Raw genomic sequence first — 23587 nt, 5'->3', positions numbered from 1 at the left:
GCTTGCAGCTGCACGTCCGCAGATGTCTCAGAGTCCACCATCAAGGGTGATGAATGCAAGGCCATTAACACCTTGTTGGCGCTGCGGCCGTGATCATTATTTCCATTCATGCCGCTTCAAAGGGTACGTTTGCAAAGGCTGTGGAACAATGGGACACCTCCAACGTATGTGCAGGCGAGTTGCAAACCGTGTCAATTCTGCAAACCACCATGCTGCAGAGAAGGACAGATCCACGGCGGATCATGACGAACCAGTGCCTCAGACCAAGGAAGCAGAGGTATATGGGGTGCACACATTTACCACAAACTGTCCCCCGATAATGCTGAAGGTTGAATGAAATGGACTCCCGGTGTCAATGGAGCTCGACATGGGCACGAGCCAGTCCATTATGAGTAAAAAGACTTTCGATAAATTGTGGTGCAGCAAGGCCTCAAGGCCAGTCTTGACTCCCATTCGCACAAAACTGAGAACTTACACAAAGGAACTGATTCCCGTAATCGGCAGTGCTACTGTAAAAGTCTCCTACGATGGAGCGGTGCACAAGCTACCACTCTGGTTGATACCGGGTGATGGTCCCATGCTGCTCAGCAGGAGCTGGCTGAGAAAGATACACTGGAACTGGGATGACGTCCGAGCGCATTCATCCGTTGATGACACTTCATGTGCCCAGGTCTTAAACAAGTTCCTTCCGCTGTTCGAACCAGGCATCGGGAAGTTCCAAGGAGCAAAAGAACAGATCCACCTAATTCCGGGGGCACGACCCATCCATCACAATGCGAGAGCCGTACCATACATGAGAGAATGGGTAGAGATCGAGCTAGACCAGCTGCAACGAGAGGGCATCATTTCACTGATCGAATTCAACGAGTGAGCCAGTCCGATTGTTCCAGTCCTCAAGGGAGATGGTACCATCAGAATTTGTGGTGATTACAAAATAACTATCAATCGTTTCTATTTGTCGGATCAATACCCACTACCAAAGCCTGATGACCTTTTTGACACGCTGGCGGGAGGAAAGACGTTCACGAAGCTGGACTTGACCTCGGCCTACATGACGCAGGAGCTGGAGGAATCATCGAAGGGCCTCACCTACATCAACACGCACAAAGGTCTCTTCATTTAAAACAGATGCCCTTTTGGAATTTGATCAGCCGCGGCGATATTCCAGAGAAACATGGAAAGCTTACTGAAGTCGGTGCCGCGCACGGTGGTCTTCCAGGACGACATCTTGGTACAGGTCGGGAAACAGTCGAGCATCTGCACAACCTGGAGGAGGTTCTTAGTCGACTCAACCGCATGGGGCTCAGGTTAAAACGCTCAAAGTGCATTTTCCTGGCGCCTGAAGTGGAGTTCCGGGAGAGAAGAATCGCAGTTGATGGCATCAGGCCCACGGAGGCAATCGAGAACGCACTGAGGCCACAGAACATGACGGAGCTGCGGTCATTTCTAGGACTCCTAAACTACTTTGGTAACTTCCTACCGGGCCTCAGCACACTGTTAGAACCACTGCACACCTTACTGCATAAAGGAGACGAATGGGTATGGGATAAAAGCCAAGAAAATGCCTTTGTAAAAGCTAGAAAATTGTTATGCTCAAACAAATTGCTTGTGTTGTATGATCCATGTAAGCGTTTTGGTACTAGCATGTGATGTATTGTCGTACGGTGTCGGGTGTGTATTGTAACAAGCTAATGAATCTGGGAAATTGCAACCGGTTGCTTATGCATCCAGAAGTCTGTCTAAGGCTGAGCGAGCCTACAGCATGATTGAAAAAGAAGCGTTAGCGTGTGTTTATGGGGTAAAGAAAATGCATCAATATCTGTTTGGGCTCAAATTTGAATTGGAAACTGACCATAAGCCACTGATATCCCTTTTTTCCGAAAGTAAGGGGATCAATACGAATGCATCGGCCTGCATCCAGAGCTGGGCGCTTACGTTGTCCGCATACAACTACGCCATCCGCCACAGGCCAGGCACAGAAAACTGTGCCGATGCTCTCAGTAGGCTGCCACTGCCCACCAGAGGGGTGGAAATGGCACAGCTCGCAGATTTAGTCATGGTTATGGAAGCATTCGACAGTGAGCAATCACCCGTCACAGCCCGATAGATTAGAACCTGGATGAGCCAGGACCCCTTACTGTCCCGAGTAAAAAATAGTGTGCTTCATGGGAGCTGGTCCAGCGTCGCAGTGGAAATGCTGGAAGAGTTAAAGCCGTACCAGCGGCACAAAGATGATATGTCTGTACAGGCAGACTGTCTTCTGTGAGGTAATCAGGTAGTGGTCCCCAAACAGGGCATGGACACTTTATCAGTGACCTCCACAGTACTCACCCAGGCATCGTAATGATGAAAGTGATAGCCAGATCCCACGTGTGGTGGCCTAGTATCGATGTGGACTTAAGAGTCCTGTGTGCACAAATGTAACGCATGCTCGCAGTTAAACAATGCACTCAGGGAGGCGCCACTAAGTTTATGGTCTTGGCCCTCCAAACCGTGGTCCAGAGTCCATGTCGACTATGCAGGCCCGTTTTTGGGTAAAGTGTTCCTTGTGGTTGCAGATGCGTACTCCAAATGGATTGAATGTGAGATAATGTCGGCAAGCACGTCCGCTGCCACCACTGAAAGCCTGCGGGCCATGTTTGCCATGCACGGATGTCTGATGTCCTTGTGAGCGACAACGGGCCATGTTTCACCAGTGCCGAGTTCAAAGAGCTCATGACCCGTAATGGCATCAACATGTTACATCTGCCCTGTTCAAACCAGTATCCAATGGTCAGGCAGAGAGAGCAGTGCAAACTATTAAGCAGGGCTTGAAGAGGATAACTGAAGGCTCACTGCAGACTCGCCTATCCCGAGTTCTGCTTAGTTACCGCACGAGACCCCACTCGCTCACTGGGATTCCACCTGCTGAACTGCTCATGAAAAGGGCACTTAAGACAAGGCTCTCGTCAGTTCACCCTGATCTACATGAACAGGTAGAGAGCAGGCTGCTTCAACAAAGTACATAAGAACATAAGAATTAGGAACAGGAGTAGGCCATCTAGCCCCTCGAGCCTGCTCCGCCATTCAACAAGATCATGGCTGATCTGACCGTGGACTCAGCTCCACTTACCCGCCCGCTCCCCATAACCCTTAATTCCCTTATCTGTACCCCCTCCAAAGCTGGTATAGCCTTCCTTAAGTAAGGTGACCAAAACTGCACGCAGTACTCCAGGTGCGGCCTCACCAATACCCTATACAGTTGCAGAAGGACCTCCCTGCTTTTGTACTCCATCCCTCTCGCAATGAAGGCCAACATTCCATTCGCCTTCCTGATTACCTGCTGCACCTGCAAACTAACTTTTTGGGATTCATGCACAAGGACCCCCAGGTTCCTCTGCACCGCAGCATGTTGTAATTTCTCCCCATTCAAATAATATTCCCTTTTACTGTTTTTTTTCCCCAAGGTGGATGACCTCACACTTTCCGACATTGTATTCCATCTGCCAAACCTTAGCCCATTCGCTTAACCTATCTAAATCTCTTTGCAGCCTCTCTGTGTCCTCCACACAACCCGCTTTCCCACGAATCTTTGTGTCATCTGCAAATTTTCTTACACTACACTCTGTCCCCTCTTCCAGTTCATTTATGTATATTGTAAACAGTTGTGGTCCCAGCACCGATCCCTGTGGCACACCACTAACCACTGATTTCCAACCCGAAAAGAACCCATTTATCCCGACTCTCTGCTTTCTGTTAGCCAGCTAATTCTCTATCCATGCTAATACATTTCCAATGACGCTGCGTACCTTTATCTTAGAAACATAGAAATTAGATGCAGGAGCAGGCCATTCAGCCCTTCTAGCCTGCACCGCCATTCAATGAGTTCATGGCTGAACATGAAACTTCAGTACCCCATTCCTGCTTTCTCGCCATACCCCTTGATCCCCCGAGTAGTAAGGACTTCATCTAACTCCCTTTTGAATATATTTAGTGAATTGGCCTCAACTACTTTCTGTGGTAGAGAATTCCACAGGTTCACCACTCTCTGGGTGAAGAAGTTTCTCCTCATCTCGGTCCTAAATGGCTTACCCCTTATCCTTAGACTGTGACCCCTGGTTCTGTACTTCCCCAACATTGGGAACATTCTTCCTGCATCTAACCTGTCTAAACCCGTCAGAATTTTAAACGTTTCTATGAGGTCACCTCTCATTCTTCTGAACTCCAGTGAATACAAGCCCAGTTGATCCAGTCTTTCTTGATAGGTCAGTCCCACCAACCCGGGAATCAGTCTGGTGAATCTTCGCTGCACTCCCTCAATAGCAAGAATGTCCTTCCTCAAGTTAGGAGACCAAAACTGTACACAATACTCCAGGTGTGGCCTCACCAAGGCCCTGTACAACTGTAGCAACACCTCCCTGCCCCTGTACTCAAATCCCCTCGCTATGAAGGCCAACATGCAGTAACCTTTTGTGTGGCACCTTATCGAATGCCTTTTGGAAATCTAAATACACCACATCCATCGGTACATCTCTATCCACCATGCTCGTTATATCCTCAAAGAATTCCAGTAAATTAGTTAAACATGATTTCCCCTTCATGAATTCATGCTACGTCTGCTTGATTGCACTATTCCTATCTATTTCTTCCTTAATGATAGTTTCAAGCATTTTCCCCACTACAGATGTTAAACTAACCAGCCTATAGTTACCTGCCTTTTGTCTGCCCCCTTTTTTAAACAGAGGCGTTACATTAGCTGCTTTCCAATCCGCTGGTACCTCCCCAGAGTCCAGAGAATTTTGGTAGATTATAACGAATGCATCTGCTATAACTTCCGCCATCTCTTTTAATACCCTGGGACGCATTTCATCAGGACTAGGGGACTTGTCTACCTTGAGTCCCATTAGCTTGTCCAGCACTACCCCCCTCGTGATAGTGATTGTCTCCAGGTCCTCCCTTCCCACATTCCTGTGACCAGCAATTTCTGGTATGGTTTCTGTGTCTTCCACTGTGAAGACCGAAGCAAAATAATTGTTTAAGGTCTCAGCCATTTCCACATTTCCCATTATTAAATCCCCCTTCTCATCTTCTAAGGGACCAACATTTACTTTAGTCACTCTTTTCCGTTTTATATATCTGTAAAAGCTTTTACTATCCGTTTTTATGTTTTGCACAAGTTTACCTTCGTAATCTATCTTTCCTTTCTTTATTGCTTTCTTCGTCATTCTTAGTACATATCATGATAGCGCAAATGTGTCACGCGAAATTGAAATCAATGATCCTGTATTTGTGTTGAACTATGGATAAGGTCCCAAGTGGCTTCCCGGCACTATTGTAGCTAAAGAGGGGAGCAGGGTGTTTCGGGTCAAACTTTCAAATGGACTCATTCACCGGAAACACTTGGACCAAATCAAACTCAGATTCACGGACTATCCTGAGCAACCCACTTTGGACCCTACGTTCTTTGACCCCCCAACATACACACCAGTGGCAACCGACACCGCGGTTGGCCACGAAGCAGAACCCATCACCCGCAGCAGCCCAACAGGACTCACCACACCAGGCAGCCCAGCAAGGCCAGCTGCACAGCAGCGCAGCGAGGGCCCAACAAACGATTTACCAAAACCAGCATTGCGCCGAGACGACCAAGCAGGGAAAGAAAGGCCCCAGATCGACTCACCTGGTAAATAGTTACACTGTTGACTTTGGGGGGGCGGGGGGAGTGTTGTTATATATGTAAACCTGTATATACCTTGTGAGCCACCAGAGGACCCATCCCCTGGAGTCCCAAGGGATCGCACAATCCTTTGGGAGCACAGGTACTTAAGGAGGCCTCACAGGCTGGAGAGACACTCTCGAGACCTGAAATAAAAGACTAAGGCCACACTTCACTTTGAGCTCACAGTATCCAGTCAGACTCTTTATTCATACATAACACTGCACATGCTGCAACATGATTTCTATGGCCTCTTCATTAAAACAGGGTGCATTGCTTATCTGCAGATTGCAGTTTGGCATGTCATTAACTGCACAGCTTCTTTCTGCAGGCAATATTGAAAATGGTGATTTCTCCTTTAAGCTGCTGCAGACCTTCATGTTATTACTTGAAACTAGAAATGCAGGCAGGTTGAGATCCACTCATGTAAGGAGATTTCCTGTAGTGCGCTGTTTATTTCAGCCTGGGATGGAGAGCAAGCAACATTTATATATTTCTCACCAGTATGCTGCTGTAGAAGCTTACAGTGACAATGTTGGCATTATGGAAAAGTTACATACCTCTCAGTAGAACTATATGAAGGAACAATGTCCCATGGAAAAGTATATAATCAAATGACAAACAAATTTATTTTGTAGCAAATAATCTATTTGTAGTAGCAAACATGCAATTTTACTTTATGCTTAGTCTCAAAAACAATTTTCATAATCCTGTTTTACCTTCACAGCAGATATAATGCTTGAACAGTCCCCAAATCCCTGGCAAATGATCATTCCCAACCTTCTGTCAAAATCATCAATCTTGCTTTGAAACACTGCATAGTCTTCTTCAAATTTCTGTATGTAAATATATCCAAATAAAACAATAAGCAATTATGCTTGTACAAATATCTGCTAATTAAAACAATGTTTGAATATGAATACAGTACCAAGGTTATTCTCTGAATGAATGTTTCCTCCACATACAGTGAACATAATTCAAAAGCCATCAGTTACCACAAGACATTATATGGTGCTTTTAGCTTTTTACATGTGGTTCTCCCAATAGTTCAGTTCATAAAGCAAACATGAACAATAACAACTTACGTTTATATAGTACCTTTAACATATAAAACATCCCAAGGCACTTCACAGCAATATAATCAGACAAAAATTGACAAAACCAAGGAGCCAAAATTAGAACAGGTGGCCAAAAGCTTAGTCAAAGAGGTAGATTTTAAGAAGCATCTTAGAGAGAGGTGGAGAAGATTAGGGAGAATTCCAGAGCTTAATGGCTAGTCAGCTGTAGGCACTGCTGCCAATGGTGGAGCGAAGGAAGTGGGGAATGCACAAGAGGTTAGAATTGGAGCAATGCAGTGTTGGCAGAGGGTTGTTGGGCTGGAGGAGGTTACAGAGTATGGGCCCAATTTTGGCCATGACTTAGTCCAATTTTTTTGGAGTAAGTTGGGTTTTCTTGCGTAAGTTGAAAAACGCCATTTTCCCCAATAAACTTGCTCCAGCGTAACTTAGTTAGGTACGATTTTTTTTAGTTCCGTTTTTTTTTCAAAAGGGGGCGTTCCCAGCCACTTATGCCAGTTTTGGCCATTTATGCCACTTTGGTCAGCTAAAACTTACTCCAAATTGACTTAGGTCAGCGTATGTGGCCAGCTCTGAAAAACATTGCGGGCAGTGAAGAAAATAGCGCACATTAGTACATCGATGGACATTAGGGCAGGGATAGGAAGGGATGGGAACCGGAGAGGACCTGAAACAATACAACCAAGCACTAAACATTGTTAGGAAAAGCACAAACAAGTAACATGCAAATAGAAATCAAGTAAATCCTACCTTAATCTTTAAAGTCAGCCCGGGAAGGCAGCGGTGGGGGTTGGGGGGAGGCGGGTAGCGAGATGCTGGCCTCGATATCACCAGGTGTTGGAGGGGAGCGCGAAACAAAGCAGTACATTTGCACCAAGCACAAAAAGTAATAAGCAATTAATTAACAAATAAAAAATAGAAGGAACCCTGCACCTAAAGCACCAAAACCAAAGTAATATGCAATCAATCAATCAATAAATAACAAATAAAAAAAGAGAAGGAACCCTGCACCTAAAGCACCATGACTAAAGTAATAAGCAATCAATCAATCAGTAAATAACAAAGAAAAAATAGAAGTCCTACCTTAGGGAACGCAGCGGGCTGCTGATGAGGGAGCCCATTTGGCCAGGGCTAGGGGCGGCGTGCTTCGGGCCCCTCCCACACGGCCTACAGCACGCACTCTCAGATTCGGCCTGCCAGGAGCTACTGCACATGCGTGCAGACTCGAGCGCGCATGTGCAGAGGTCCCGGCACTGTTTTCATGCGCCGGGACCTGGCTCCACCCCCAATCCACTGGGCCACGCTATGCCACCACTGAGGAGAGGCTGGGAAGTGGCCAGAATCCGGAGGAAGATTTTCAGCGTGCTTGGAGCATGACAAAAGCGGCGCACCTCGGATGAGGGCGTCAGAAAAAGGGGTTGGGGAAATTTGAGCCCAAAGGGGTTGAGGAAATTTGAGCCTATTGAGATATAAAGGGTTTTGAACACAAGAATGAGAATTGTAAGATAGAGGCATTGGTGGACTCCAACTTAGGACAGCAAGCACAGGGGTGATGGGTGAGTGGCACTTAGTGCGCGTTAGGATATGGGCAGCAGAGTTTTAGATGAGCATTATTTGATGGAAGGTGGAAGATGGAAAGCCAGCCAGAAGAATATTGGAATAGTTGAGGCTGGAAGTAACAAATGCATGGATGAGGGTTTCAGCAGCAGATGGGCTGAAGCAGGGGGTGAGGACACTAAGATCCCAGGTCCATGTCTCAATCTATGTTGAGTTAGTTGGGGCATCAATTGGATTCACCAGAAAACTGAACTTGTAGGGGCCGAAATTGCCTCTTTGCGCAGGACCAGTTAGAGCCTCCGCCTAGTGCTAACAGAGCGTTAATGAGTTAGCGCAGGGGCGCGGCGGCCACATTGACCCGTGGGGAATTGTCCACCTCTTCGCCGATGATGCTACGGTTTGTGCCCCACTCCAACATCACTCACAAAGCTCCTCTGCGCACGCGATGATGAGCTAATCACTGCGCACATCGCCTCGTGACCGCCCCGGAAGCTTTAACTGCTCCGCGCCCTTCTACCTAATGCTTGCAAATGCCAACGACATTTTTTGCTGTCGGTTTCAAGTCATCAGGCTGCAGCACCAGCGATATTTAAAGGCACGCTGTTTGAGATCTTTTTTAGTTGGCCAAATTTTTCCCAGGTAGCAGGTTGTGCCACCGACATCATTGATTTCTGGGCCTCAGTTTCCTTTGGCTTTCATCGCTGCCCCTGCTTTAGTCAGGTCTATTTGGAGAGAACAACATTCTTTGCCAATCATGGGCTCAGTGTTGACAGTGGACCGCCTCCTCATCATTGGAGGATAGTTCATGGAAAACAATGGTGCCGTGATTTAGCCAGGCAAAGGCATCTGGAGAGGTACAAAGAAAGTCTCCCACTGTAGAGGGACCTGCACTAAGAGAGGCCCATGCTCTGAGGATCAGGGAGAGGAACAAGGAGAGGGAGAGGGACAGACAGAGGCAGATGGAAAAGAACAGGGAGAGGCAAAGGGAGCAAGAGCAGCAGGCAGAGGCACAATAGCAGGATGATGCAGAGGGACAGCAACAGCAATGAAGGAGACCATGAGGAGGTGGGCAGAGGAAGACGATAACACAGTCGTGCCAACAGAAGGCCATATGCAACCAAGGTGTTTCGCCAACAGTTTTCCTACGTGCATTTCTCGAAGGCTGCGATTTACAAAAGATGTACTGCCGGAGCTGTGTCATCTGCTGCAGCCAGACCTTGAGCCTCAAACAAGGGTGAGAACGGATCTCTCAGTGGCAGTTAAGGTCACCGTCGCCCTCAATTTCTATGCCAATGGATCGTTCCAAGGAGCCACAGCAGACATCTTGAACATCTCACAGTTTGCCGCCCATTGCTCCATTCGTGATATGACACATGCTCTGTATAGAAGGAGGATGGAATACATCTCATTTCCTATGACGAGACAGAAGCAGTTGGAGCGGTCAACTGGCTTTGTCACGAAGACGCGCTTCCCCATAGTGCAGGGTGCCATAGACTGCACACACGTCACCTTGAGGGCTCCGTACTACAATCCTGAGATCTTTTTAAACCGAAAAAGATACTACTCACTCAATATCCAGTTGGTGTGTGACCACAGAAGCACAATAATGGCCATTAATGCCCGCTATCCTGGCAGCAGTCATGATGCCTTCATCCTACGCCAGACCGATGTGTCAGCTCTGTTCCAGCCACCTAATACAGCTCCCGGCTGGCTCCTCAAAGATAAGGGCTACCCGCTATGAACCTGGCTCATGACACCCCTCCACAACCCCACCACTTCTGCCCAGCACACTTACAATGGCAGTCATACTGCCACCAGGAGCATCATTGAGCAGACCATCGGAGTGCTGAAGCAATGGTTCCTCTGCCTTGACTGCTCAGGAGGAGTCCTGCAGTACTCACCTGACCGGGTATTCCTCTTCGTCGTCGTCTGCTGCATGCTTCACAACCTGGAAATCATGAGGGCACAGCCATTGCCCGAAGACATAGCCGTTGTACCTCAGGAGGAGGAAGAGCAGCAGGATCAGGAAGAGGGGGAGCTGCAGGAGGAGAACGAGGAGCTGCAGGAGGAGGCACAGCCGGCAAGCAGGATGCGTCGACACCGTCCCGAAACTGCAAAGGAGGTCCGAGACCATCTCATAAGATCTCGGTTTCAATAAGGTCCTCGCCACTTAGCTTCCTTTGTGCCTCTCCATAAACACATCAATGAGCCCTTCCTTCCATACAACATGCCCAACAATGAAATGAGATACATTACCAAACAGTAAATATGAGAAAAAGTACAACATCAACATAACATATAGCATTCACCCTTGTGCAATTCCTTATATCCCTTTTTACGTAAACCCACTCTACTACTATGCCACAGTGTCTCCCCTGTGGCTGCAGCATGGCTAGTGGGAGGCTGCTGTGCTTATGGGCCAGAGATGGCCTTCTAGGACATCCTCGACCAGCTCTGGGCTTGGAAGGCCCGGCAGCAGATTGAAGCACCTCAGGCTGGGCCGCGGCAGTCTGGGCTGTCTGCGTGACAGAAGTGAATGATTGCAATGAAGGAGTTGCAGTGGTGGGATCAGAAATGCTGTAGTCCTGAGAGGACAACAGGTTCCTGGTCCACTGACCCAATGCCACTCCCCCTGGGGCTGCACTTCAGCCGCCACACCAATCTGATGGAGCACAGATTGCTGGTGGACCGTGATGGATCCAACAGCGATGGCAGCAGTCAGGACTTGTGTGTCATGCAGCTGAGACTGCATGACATCTCCAAGACGTTGCGTGGCATCATGCTGAGACTCCATGAGAGCAGTCTGCACCCCTTGTTCAAACGCCTCCCCAACGAGGTCCTCATCTCACGCGAACTCACTCTCCAGGGAGCTGGCACCGGAGCTTGTCTTACCCCGTGACCCTGCTGCAGCTATTAGACCCCAGTGCATCACCCAGTGGAGACCCCTCTCCTAAGCTCAACTGCAACGACCGAGTGCTCCCTGTATCTGAGTTGGTGCGTGCGAGTGTGAGAAGCAGTGACGCGGTGCTTGCATCGTCCTCCTCCTCCCTCTCCCCCATTTCTTCTCCCTTAAGACTGGGTTGGAGGGGCTCGGGCACAGACTGGGCCACGGCTGGGGCATTGTCTCAAAGCACAAATGGCACAAGATTGGCATTAAGGTGAAGGAAGGAGGGCAGGCATGCAGGAAGAAAGGTGGTTAGAATGTGGAGTCGCTCAATGATAAGGCCTTCTGCTTAAAATGGAAGGTGGGATGAGAGGAAGGCTTTCACTTACCAATGTTGGCCCCCAGGTGATCTCGGCAGTTCCCAATGCCATAGAGATGGCCACCTGTGGGCCCATAAGCCTGAACTGTGCAAGCTCCTCCAGGTCTGTGAGCTTGCACAGTTCAGGCTTCCCCATCCTGTTTGCTGCTGCTGCAGCCTGTTATGTGCCATCTTGGCCTGCAAAAGAAAGGAAGCTTGGTGAGTAACAGCGCAGTTATGTATGTGGAATAAATGCATGGACAGCTTAAGCAGCTGTGATTCTAAGCAAAGCTAAAATGAGGCAATAACAGAGAGTAGGCACACATCCTGAGTTAAATGCTGGTTTACTAAATCTGCACAGAGGCTGCCTTGTAAGAGTTGTGGGCTTACAGGTAAGAATTGTGGGAGCATGTACTCACTTTGACCAGGTGAGTGAGGTTGCAGAACATAATGCGACACGGTGTGCGTGTGCGGTCAAAGACGGAGGTGCCCGACACCTTGGCAGCCACCTCTGCCCAGATAGCTCTGAGAAGCTGTGGAATGGACCTTCCAGCTAGAGGGAAAAGGATGCACCTCCTGTCTTCCATTGCTCCCAACAGTGTTTCCAATTCGGCAACTGAGAGACGCGTGGCCCTTGTGCTGCCTCTCTCAGCTGCCATGACAGCCCTCATGGAGCAGCTACTGAACTGTGAAGAAGAGAATCAGCAGAACAAACCTGCAAGGCATCCTCTTTAAGAATCCGAATGACCAGGTGACTTGTTATGAGTGAATGAAACTCACCTGAAATTGGCTGCACATTTCCACCACGGCCCCTGCAGCACCCCTCCAGCGCCACACGGAGGCCATTTAGCGCTCCAACAACGCAGCTCTCTGATTTGCAGAACAAAGTGCCGAATTTACAAACTCCTCACGCCCAACTCGGCCAGCACTAACCTTTACATTTCATTCCAATTAATTTTAAATATGTGATGTATTATTTTATTTATTGTGTTGTGCTTCTTGTTTTAGGGAGTATTCTCAATGATAGTAATGGGAGTTTGTAAAAACGGAGTTCCTATTATTATCAAAGAGAATAGTAGATAGTGATTGGTGGTCCAGGCCCATGTGATTCCAGCATATGCGTCCATACATGGAAGAAATATTCCCGTATGCTGCGCAGCAAATGAAGGACTCAGACCGGAATCGTAGGTTCCTCTGGGACCACCAGGTACTTTTGTAGATTTTGTTCGGGTCAGAGAGATTCGTACGAAGGAAAGCCGCCGACTGCAATTTTTGGCCCATATAACAGCAACAACAATTTGCATTTATACAGCATCTTTAACATAATAAAATATTAATAATAATGTTTATTTATATAGCGCCTTTAACGTAGTAAAACATCGCAAGGCGCTTCACAACAGTGTTACAAACAAACGGATAAATTTGACATCGAGCCACAGAAGACGTTAAGGCAGATGATCAAAAGCTTGTTTGAAGAGGTAGGTTTTAACAAGCATCTTAAAGGAGGAAGGAGAGGTAGAGAGATGTAGAGGTTTAGGAAGGAGTTCCAAACCTTAGGGCCCAGGCAGCTGAAGGTACGTCCAACGATGGTTGTTCCTTGGCACTTCACAGAGATGTAATCAGACTAAAATGGATGCTGTGCCAAAGGCAGAGTTAATCGGAGGGGTGACCAACAAGCGACGTTTTTAAAGAAAGTCTTATAGGAGATGGAAATAGAGAGGCTTTGGGAGAAAATGACACAAGTAGAGCAGAAGGCGTGGCTGCCAGTGATGGGGTTAAGAGACGCCAGCGTCGGAGGCACTGTTCCCTCTAAGTTGCGCAGGTGCGGAGCTATCTCGTGGGTGCCGCGCACCATGCGTTGCTGGCAGCTCATTCCTGCAGACCCGCAGGAGCAAATCCAGAGCGCAGGCACGCTTTTTAATCACGTCCCAGGATTTAGTTCTTCATAAGAACATAGTACATAAGAAATAGGAGCAGGAGTAGGCCACCTGGCCCCTCGAGTCTGCACCGCCATTTAATAAGATCATGGCTGATCTGATCATGAACTCATCTCCACTTCCCTGCCTGCTCCCCATAACCCTTTATTCCCTTATTGCTCAAAAAATATGTCTATCTCCGCCTTAACTATAGGCAATGACCCAGCCTCCACAGCTCTCTGGGGCAGAGAATTCCATAGATTTACAACCCTCTGAGAAGAAAAAATTTCTCCTCATCTCAGTTTTAAATGGGTGAGCCCCTTATTCTGAGACTATGTCCCCTAGTTTTAGTTTCTCCTATGAGTGGAAATATCCTCTCTGCATCTACCTTGTCAAGCCCCCTCATTATCTTATATGTTTTGATAAAATCACCTCTCATTCTTCTGAACGCCAATGTGTATAGGCCCAATGTGCTCACCCTTTCATCATACGTCAACCCCTTCATCTCAGGAATCAACCTCGTGAACTTTCTCTGAACAGCCTCCAATGCAAGTATATCCTTCCTTAAATACGGAGACCAAAACTGTACACAGTACTCCAGGTGTGGTTTCACCAATACCACGTACAGTTGTAGCCTTAGCAAGTAGCTAAATTCGTGGTCCATGCTGCACAACCTGGCTATCAGAGGGGGACAAGAATTGCCAGAAGGGACTGATGGTCCACCTCAGGAGAGAGAGGAAGAGGACGACGAGGGGCTGGACGCTGACCTAGGGCTAGACAATCAGGCTGACTAGAGTGGACAAGGGAGAACCAGTGGATGTGGTGTATTTGGACTTTCAAAAGACTTTTGACAAGGTCCCACACAAGAGATTGGTGTGCAAAATTAAGCCACATGGTATTGGGGATAATGTACTGATGTGGATAGAGAACTGGTTGGCAGTCAGGAAGCAGAGAGTCGGGATAAACGGGTCCTTTTCAGAATGGCAGGCAGTGACTAGTGCGGTGCCGCAGGGCTCAGTGCTTGGATCCCAGCTATTTACAATATACATTAATGATTTGGATGAAGGAATTGAGTGTAATATCTCCAAGTTTGCGGATGACACTAAACTGGGTGGCGGTGTGAGCTGTGAGGAGAACGCTTAGAGGCTGCAGGGTGACTTGGACAGGTTAGGTGAGTGGGCAAATGCATGGCAGATGCAGTATAACGTGGATAAATGTGAGGTTATCCACTTTGGGGGCAAAAACACGAAGGCAGAATATTATCTGAATGGCGGCAGATTACGAAAAGGGGGTTGCAACAAGACCTGGGTGTCATGGTACATCAGTCATTGAAAGTTGGCATGCAAGTACAGCAGGTGGTGAAGAAGGCAAATAGTATGTTGGCCTTCATAGCTAGGGGTTTTGAGTATAGGAGCAGGGAGGCCTTATTGCAGTTGTACAGGGCCTTGGTGAGGCCTCACCTGGAATATTGTGTTCAGTTTTGGTCTCCTAATCTGAGGAAGGACGTTCTTGCTATTGAAGGAGTGCAGCGAAGGTTCACCAGACTGATTCCAGGGATGGTTGGACTGACATATGAGGAGAGACTGGATTGACTGGGCCTTTAGTCACTGGAGTTTAGAAGGATGAGAGGGGATCTCATAGAAACGTATAAGATTCTGACGGGACTGGACAGAATAGATGCGGGAAGAATGTTCCCGATGTTGGTGAAGTCCAGAACCAGGGGACATAGTCTAAGGATAAGGGGCAAGCCATTTAGGACTGAGATGAGGAGAAACTTCTTCAATCAGAGAGTTGTTAACCTGTGTAATTCCCTACTGCAGAGAGTTGTTGATGCCAGTTCGTTGGATATATTCAAGAGGGAGTTAGATATGGCCCTTACGGCTAAAGGGATCAAGGGGTATGGAAAGCAGGAAAGGGGTACTGAGGTGAATGATCAGACATGATGGTCTGCACCTATTTTCTATGTTTCTATGCAACCATGCCTACGCCCCCCTCCAGACCACAGGAAGGAGCCTGTGGTGGCTACATAGCTGCAAGACTCTTACGTCAGCAGCTGATAACTGAACAATTTGCCTGAAAGAACGTTGCTGTGAGTGACAATGCTGACACAGTGCTGTGTGTGCAGCTCAGACATCAATGGTGGGCATCACCTTGTTGCCAGTCAAAGTTTAAGTTGATTGAAGTTAAGTTTTATTTAACCCTTTCATGTTAAGGAATCATCAGTGTGTAACGGTCCAGCTATCTGAGACAATGCACAACAGTTATGTTGAATAATTTTTTTTTTATACCAACATTGGTCTGAAATCGTAAGTATCATGGCTAAAAACACTCCCCCACCCCCGTTCACACCCCACTTTTTCGACCATTTACATCAATCAAATAGTCAACATGTCCAGCAACAGAGATTACAAATACAAAGCAGGAGGGTGGCCCCCCCTCTTCCCATACATTACAACAAATTGCACACACCCAGATGGAGATATAACACAGCCATCACCTGCAGACATGCAACTCACTTTCCTTCCCCCCTACCCTACTTCTCCCCACTTCCACCCCTTTCCCTCCTCGCTCCAAGCCACATAGCCGAAGAGCTCCTCAGGCGGTGCCTCATTGAGGGGATGAAGGCAGAGGCGGTGATTGGACAGGTACGGGAGCAGGGGTGCCGAGCAGAGAACATTCTCTGATCCAGAAGCAGGATCTTGGTCCTGCCTTTCATCTGTCGTTCGTAGTGGTGGTGCGGAACCTAGGGATGGAGTGCCGCGCTCCGGGACCACTGGGAGGGCTGTGCCAGCAGTGTTCCTGGGCTATCGCCTCCAGGGCCTCCACTATCCGCGGAACATACTCAGTCATGGTGACCAGCTGTCAGGATATGCCCCCCAATGTATCGAGGATCTGATCACCAATGTCTACAGTCCTCCTGGACAACTGTACCATCTCTCCGCTCTCATGTGCGATTTTGCGGATGACACTAAGTTGGGCGGCAGTGTGAGCTGCGAGGAGGATGCTATGAGGCTGCAGAGTGACTTGGATAGGTTAGGTGAGTGGGTAAATGCATGGCAGATGAAGTATAATGTGGATAAATGTGAGGTTATCCACTTTGGTGGTAAAAACAGAGAGACAGACTATTATCTGAATGGTGACAGATTAGGAAAAGGGGAGGTGCAACGAGACCTGGGTGTCATGGTACATCAGTCATTGAAGGTTGGCATGCAGGTATAGCAGGCGGTTAAGAAAGCAAATGGCATGTTGGCCTTCATAGCGAGGGGATTTGAGTACAGGAGCAGGGAGGTGTTGCTACAGTTGTACAGGGCCTTGGTGAGGCCACACCTGGAGTATTGTGTACAGTTTTGGTCTCCTAACTTGAGGAAGGATATTCTTGCTATTGAGGGAATCCAGCGAAGGTTCACCAGACTGATTCCCGGAATGGCAGGACTGACAAATCAAGAAAGACTGGATCAACTGGGCTTGTATTCACTGGAGTTCAGAAGAATGAGAGGGGATCTCATAGAAATGTTTAAAATTCTGACGGGTTTAGACAGGTTAGATGCAGGATGAATGTTCCCAATGTTGGGGAAGTCCAGAGCCAGGGGTCACAGTCTAAGGATAAGGGGTAAGCCAGATGAGGAGAAACTTCACCATCCAGAATGGTGAACCTGTGGAATTCTCTACCACAGAAAGTTGTTGAGGCCAAGTCACTAAATATATTCAAAAAGGAGTTAGATGAGGTCCTTACTACTAGAGGGATCAAGGTGTATGGCGAGAAAGCAGGAATGGTGTACTGAAGTTGCATGTTCAGCCATGAACTCGTTGAATGGCGGTGCAGGCTCGAAGGGCCGAATGGCCTACTCCTGCACCTATTTTCTATGTTTCTATGTGGCGCTTGTGGATCAGATCTGCCGTGTCCACGAAACCTCCGTGGGGTCGGCGCCGTCCTGGGGACAAATGGGGTGCCCTGTGGCGAGGTGCTTGTGGCCAGTACCTCCAGAGAGGAGGCGGGAATGACTGAAGGAGCACTAGATGGCCTTGGGGTGGAATGGCTTCTGGAGCGTGGCGATGCAGGTTCCTCGAAGTCCGCGCTCTCATCCGTAGAGAACAGACCTAGCGGATTGACGGGCGAGAATCAGAGCTCCTCAGCACCAGATGTAGGATTGTCTGGCCCCACGCCCCACCTTCTGGCCTCTGTGGTCTTGCCTGGGGCCGCGCTGCTGGCTGAGCTGCAAAACACAAATGAGGTTATTAGAGAAGGGGGTGCTAGGGTCACAAGGTGATTCCAACGCTACACACAGCATATGCAAGACAAAAGCACCACAGCTATCAAATTCATCACAGACATCACATTTCATGACCATCAGCACATTCTGCATTGCAATGATTTTCATTAGGCCAGCATTATTTATAGGACAATTTTAGAAATCATCTATCAATATATGATTGGTCGGATATCAGTGGATGTGGCATCTATTGACTTTACATCATGCAATGGTGTAAACATTACTCATGTCGCATCACTTCAGGGTCTGCAGATGCTTGCGTGGCCGTCCAGGGGTGCTTCCTCACGAGTGTGAGCACCCGCTCCTCCATCTCAGTGATGTTGCTCGGAACTGGTGGGCCCCCACCCGTTTGCCTCTGCACGGATCTCATCAGCGACAGCTTCTTCTGTAAAAGGTAACAGGACGACATGGCATGAGATCATTGTGTGTCAGAGACTGATACAACACATAATTATGATAATTATCATTCTTTACCTAAAGACGTGCACCGTCACCGCAGGCTTTGACTACAACATTGCCGGTAAAAGTGAAAAACCTCACATCTGCTGATAGTCACTCATCAAATTAAATCAAATTATATGAATACATAACATGTAAATAAATGTAATACTTACTCTTGCAGATCCTACAAGGTCGTTCCATCGTTTGTGACATTGGTTGCCCTCACGCACCTCGTTGGTCGCCGACGAGACCACCTCTGTTATCTCAGCCCATATCTTCTAGTAGGCCTATGGGGTGGGCTTCCCACGCCCTCCCTGGGTCAAATCACCCCAGCATAACTCAACCTCCTGCAAGGGGGAGGCATTTGCCTCATCCGAGAACCTCCTCGTTCATTTGCGCCCTCCAATGTGCTCCTCTCCCAGCTCACTGCTCTCGCCAGCGTCTGTCTCTATAGCGTGCTGTGTCGCCTCCTCCTCTCCCTCTATTATAGGCCAAATTCGGGCAAACATCTGGCTGTTAACAGCTAATTTTTGTTTCCCTATTTGCTCTAAAGCTCTAAACTCTTCGTCCTTCCTCCCAAAGCAGCCACACCACGCCCACACACGTCTTCACTCCCTCTCAGCTCCCTATCTGTCTCCTCTTCTGTGCATGTGATGATGACCCTTGACCTCCTGAATCACGAGTGTTGCCATGCCGTTGCTAAGGACGGCGACACTTTAGGCAGAAGGTCAGAGAGATTTAACGCTACCGCCCATTTCATATCACTCGTGGTAAAGCACAATTTCAAAGTGGAGACTAGGGGCTTTGAGAATGGGCGACAAGTTGGCGATCTGTAAATCCATTTTTACCACCCACGCCAGAAATACCGTCCATTTTTGGGCGATCTGCACAAAAGTTTTAATTTTAGACCCTAATCTCTTCTGCCTTCACCCTATCACACAGCTTCCTTTTTGTTCTTTCCTCCCCTCCCCCTTTCCCTGCTCCTACTTGCTTAAAATCTGTTACATCTCTTAACATTTTCCAGTTCTGACGAAGGGTTATCGACCTGAAACATTCACTCTGTTTCTCGTTCCACAGATGATGCCTGACATGCTGAATATTTCCAACATTTTCTGTTTTTAATCTTTATTTTAATCTTTTTCTTCATTGTTATCAAGAATTTAGAATATATTTTTAAAATTCTAACTGTGAGTTTGTCCATTGTATTGTGCCCTGGAGCAGGTCCTGTCTGAAGTCACACACATGAGATTGTTCAGCCTCTTACTAAGGAGAGGGGTGATTGGCAGAGAAGGAAAACCAACTCCAATGGTATCCTCCTCCTGACGAAATGCTCATAACATGGGGCTAGATTTTACACTTTTGTGCAGATCGCCCAAAAATGGGCATTATTTCCAGCGTGGGCAGTAAAAATGGGTTTTCAGATCGCCGGCTTGTCGCCCATTCTCAAAGCTCCTAGTCTCCATTTTTGAAATTGGGCATTACTGTGAGCGATCTGAAATGGGCGTTAACGTTAAATCTCTCTGACCTCCCGCCGTAAAGTGTCACCATCCTTAGCAACGGCATGGCAATGCTCGATTCCTGCGATTCAGGAGGTCATGCGCATAAGAGGAGACAGAGAGGGAGCTGAGAGGGAGTGAAGGTGTGTGTGGGTGTGGTGTGGCTGCTTTGGGAGGAAGGAGGTAGAGTTTCGAGCTTTATAGCAAATTGGGCAAACAAAAATGAGCTGTTACCAGCCAGATATTTACCCGAACTTGGTGCCCATAATGGAGGGAGAGGAGGCGGCGACACAGCACACTGTGGAGACTGACGCTGGCGAGAGCGGTGAGCTGGGAGAGGAGCACATTGGAGGGCGCAAAAGAGCGAGGAGGTTCTCGGACGTGGCTAATGCCTCCCTCCTGCAGGAGATCGAGTTACGCTGGAGTGATCTGACCCAGGGAGGGCATGGGAAGCCCACCCCAAAGGGCTACCAGAAGATATGGACCGAGGTAGCAGAGGTGGTCTCGTCGGCGACCAACGAGGTGCGTGAGGGCAATCAATGCCGCAAGCAATGGAACGACCTTGTTGGATCCGCAAGAGTAAGTATATCATTTATTTACATATACATATATATTTATATAATTTGATTTGTAAGAGTCATGAGTGACTATCAGCAGATGTGAGGTCTTTCACTTTTACCGGGAATGTTGTACTCAAAGCCTGCGTTCATGGTGTATGTCTTTAGGTAAAGAATGATAATTATCATAATAATCATGATTACATCAGTCTCTGTACAGTACCTAGCAATGATATTACGCAATGATCTCATGCCATGTCGTCCTGTTACCTTTTACAGAAGAAGCTATCGACGATTAGGTCCACTCAGAGGCGAACGGGGTGGGGGCACACCAGTCACCAGCGGCATTACTGACATCGAGGAGCGGGTGCTCACACTCGTGGGGAGGCACACCCGGACGGCCACACAAGCAGCTGCAGACCCTGAATTGATGCCACGTGAATAATGTTTACACCATTGCGTGATCTAAAGTCAATTGATGCCACACCACTCATATCTGAACAATAATATATTATATGATGGATGGTTTCTAATATTGTCCTATAAATAATGCTGGCCGAATGAAAATGTGTTGATGGTCATGAAACGTGATGTCTGTGATGATTTTGATAACGGTGGTGCTTCTGTCTTACATATGCTGTGTGTAGTGCTGGACTCACGTTGTGACCCGAGCATCTCCTTCTCCTCTAATAACCTCATTTGTGTTTTGCAGCTCAGCTGGCAGCGCGGCCCCAGGCAAGACCACAGAAGCCAGAGTGGGGGCACGGGACCGGACTGGTGCTGAGGAGCTCCGATTCTCGCCCGTCAATCCGCTGGGTCTGTTCTCTACGGATGAGAGCGCGGACTTCAAGGAACCTGCAACACCAGGCGCCAGAAGGCATTCCACCCCAAGGCCATCTAGTGCTCCTCCGGCCATTCCCGCCTCCACTCTAGAGGTACGGGGCCCAAGCATCTCGCCACAGGGCACCCCATTTGTTGCCAGGACGGCACAGACCCCACGGAGGTTTCGTGGACGCGGCAGGTCTGCTCCACGAGCACCAGATGAGAGCGGAGAGATGGTTAGGTTGTCCAGGAGAACTGTAGACATTGGTGACCAGATCCTCAATGCATTGGGGGGCATATCCCGACAGCTGGCCAACATCTCCGGCACCATGACTGAGTATGTTCTGCGGATGGCGGAGGCCCTGGAGGCGATAGCCAGGAACACTGCTGGCACAGGCCTCCCAGTGGTCCTGGAGCGCGGCACTCCACCCCTAGGTTCCACAACACCAGTGCCAACGACACATGAGAGGCAGGACTAAGATCTTGCTTCTGCATCCAAGAATGTTTCCACCTCGGCAGCACCCGCTCCCGTCCAACCACCGCTTCTCTGCCTTCAGCCCCCCCCAGTGAGGCACCGCCTGAAGAGCTCTTCGGCCAGGCGGCATGGAGCGAGGAGGGGAAGGGGTAGAGATAGGGAGGGGGGGGAAGGAAAGTGAGGCGCATGTCCGCAGGTGATGGCTTGTGTTATATCTCCATCTCAGTGTATGCAATTTGTTGTAATATATGGGGGGAGGGGGCCACACTTCTGCTTTGCATTTGTGTTCTGTGTTGGTGGACATGTTGACCATTTGATTGATGTCAATGGTCGAAAAAGTGGTGTGGTGGTGGGGTGTTTTTGTCCATGATACTTATGATTTCAGACCAATGGACTTATAAAATGTTTTTTATTCAACATTACCTTGTTGCGCATTGTCTCAGATAGTTGGACCATTACACACTGGTGAGCCCTAAACATGAAAGGGTAAAATTAAACTTAACTTGAATCAACTTAAGCTTTAACTGGCACCAAGGTGATGCCCACCATTGATGTCTGAGCTGCACACACACAGCAGTGTGTCAGCTTTGTAAAATACAGCAACGTTTTCAGGCAAATCGCTCATTTATGAGCTCCTGACGTAAGAGTCTTGCAGCTATGTAACCACTACGGGCCCTTTCCTGCGGTCTGGAGGGGGACGTGGGCATGGTTGCATAGTCAGCCTGATTGTCTGGCCCGAGGTCAGCGTCCAGTCCTTCATCTTCCTCTTCCTCTCTCTCCTGAGGTGGACCATCAGTCCCTTCTGGCAATTCTTGTCCCTTCCTGATAGCCAGGTTGTGCAGCATAGAGCAGACGACCACGAATTGAGCTACTTGCTCAGGGTTGTATTGTAGCTCCCCTCCTGGGTGCTCCAGGCATCTAAAGCGCTGTTTGAACACAGTAATTGTTTTCTGGACCACATTACATGTGTCTCTGTGGCTCTCGTTGTATCTCTTCTCAGCCTCGGTGTGGGTGTCACACGGGGGGGGGGGGAGGGGTCATCAGCCAAGTGGCTAGGCCATATCGGCTGTCACCAAGCATCCGGCATTGTCCTTGTGGCTGACTATTAAACATGTCAGAGACAGCGCTCTCATGCAAGATGTGAGCCTCATCGAAGTTGCCCGGACATTTGGCATTCACTGCCATTATTATCTGGTTGTGGTCGACAACTAGTTGGACCTTCAGGGAGTGAAATCCTTTTTTGTTGCGAAAAAGTTCTGTGTCCTGAGAAGGTGCCCGCATGGCGATGTGAGTACACTGTATTGCTCCCTGCACCTTGGGGAACTTAGCAATGCGATAGAATGCTCCAGCCCTGTCAGTCTGAGCCTCCGTGGTCATGGGGAAGCTGATAAAGTCTTTCCTGCGTGCAAACAGGGCCTCCATGACCTGTCTAATGCAGCAATGTGTGGCATGGTGAGACAGAGGCGAAATGTCGAGCGCGGAGGCCCGAAAAGAACCGGACGCGTAGAACGACAGTGCCGTGGTGACCTTGACTTCGACGGACAATGATGTCCTGAAGGTGATGGCAGGCTGCAGATCTGCTCTGATGAGCTGACATATTTCAGTGATCACCACTTTGTGGAAGCACGGTCTCCGAAGGCAAGTGTTCTCAGACACGTCGAGGTCAGGCCTCTTCTCCCTGTAAGTGCGGGGTGCACATGGTCTGGACCTCCTCCTCATTTGGGCACGTCTTAGATTGGGCACATAATGGTGTGCATTAGACATTGTGCCATTTGCACTCTGCAGCATCTGCGTATTAATCGATGCAGGCTGAGAAATGGCTGGCCCCATTCCAATGAAAGTATAATACTGATCTGAGGCAATAACTGCAACACTAAAAGACACCTACAGTAAAACCCAATCGTCCAGAATCTGAAAAGATGTCTGTTGAGATGGTCACTTCACCTGAGACGAACTCCAGAGTCAATCCATACTTCCCCAAAGTTGAAGCAGCCTTTTCAATGAAGCGGCTTGCAATTTGAAAAATGGCGCCCACTCTG

General features: G+C 48.4%; 1 protein-coding gene across 1 annotated transcript in view; it reads right to left on the bottom strand.

Annotated features, from left to right (window-relative positions):
• The window catches only part of LOC139226779 (dynein axonemal heavy chain 17-like), a 1002254-nt gene that overhangs the window by 745865 nt on the left and 232802 nt on the right, over nt 1-23587 (bottom strand). Inside the window, exon 11 of the mRNA XM_070857781.1 lies at nt 6415-6531. Coding sequence (XP_070713882.1) covers nt 6415-6531 — 117 coding nt within the window. The remainder of the gene's footprint in view (nt 1-6414; nt 6532-23587) is intronic.

This window comes from Pristiophorus japonicus, chromosome 16 (assembly GCF_044704955.1).
Source record: "Pristiophorus japonicus isolate sPriJap1 chromosome 16, sPriJap1.hap1, whole genome shotgun sequence".
Taxonomy (NCBI): domain Eukaryota; kingdom Metazoa; phylum Chordata; class Chondrichthyes; family Pristiophoridae; genus Pristiophorus; species Pristiophorus japonicus.
This window is presented reverse-complemented; position numbering and strand designations above follow the sequence as displayed.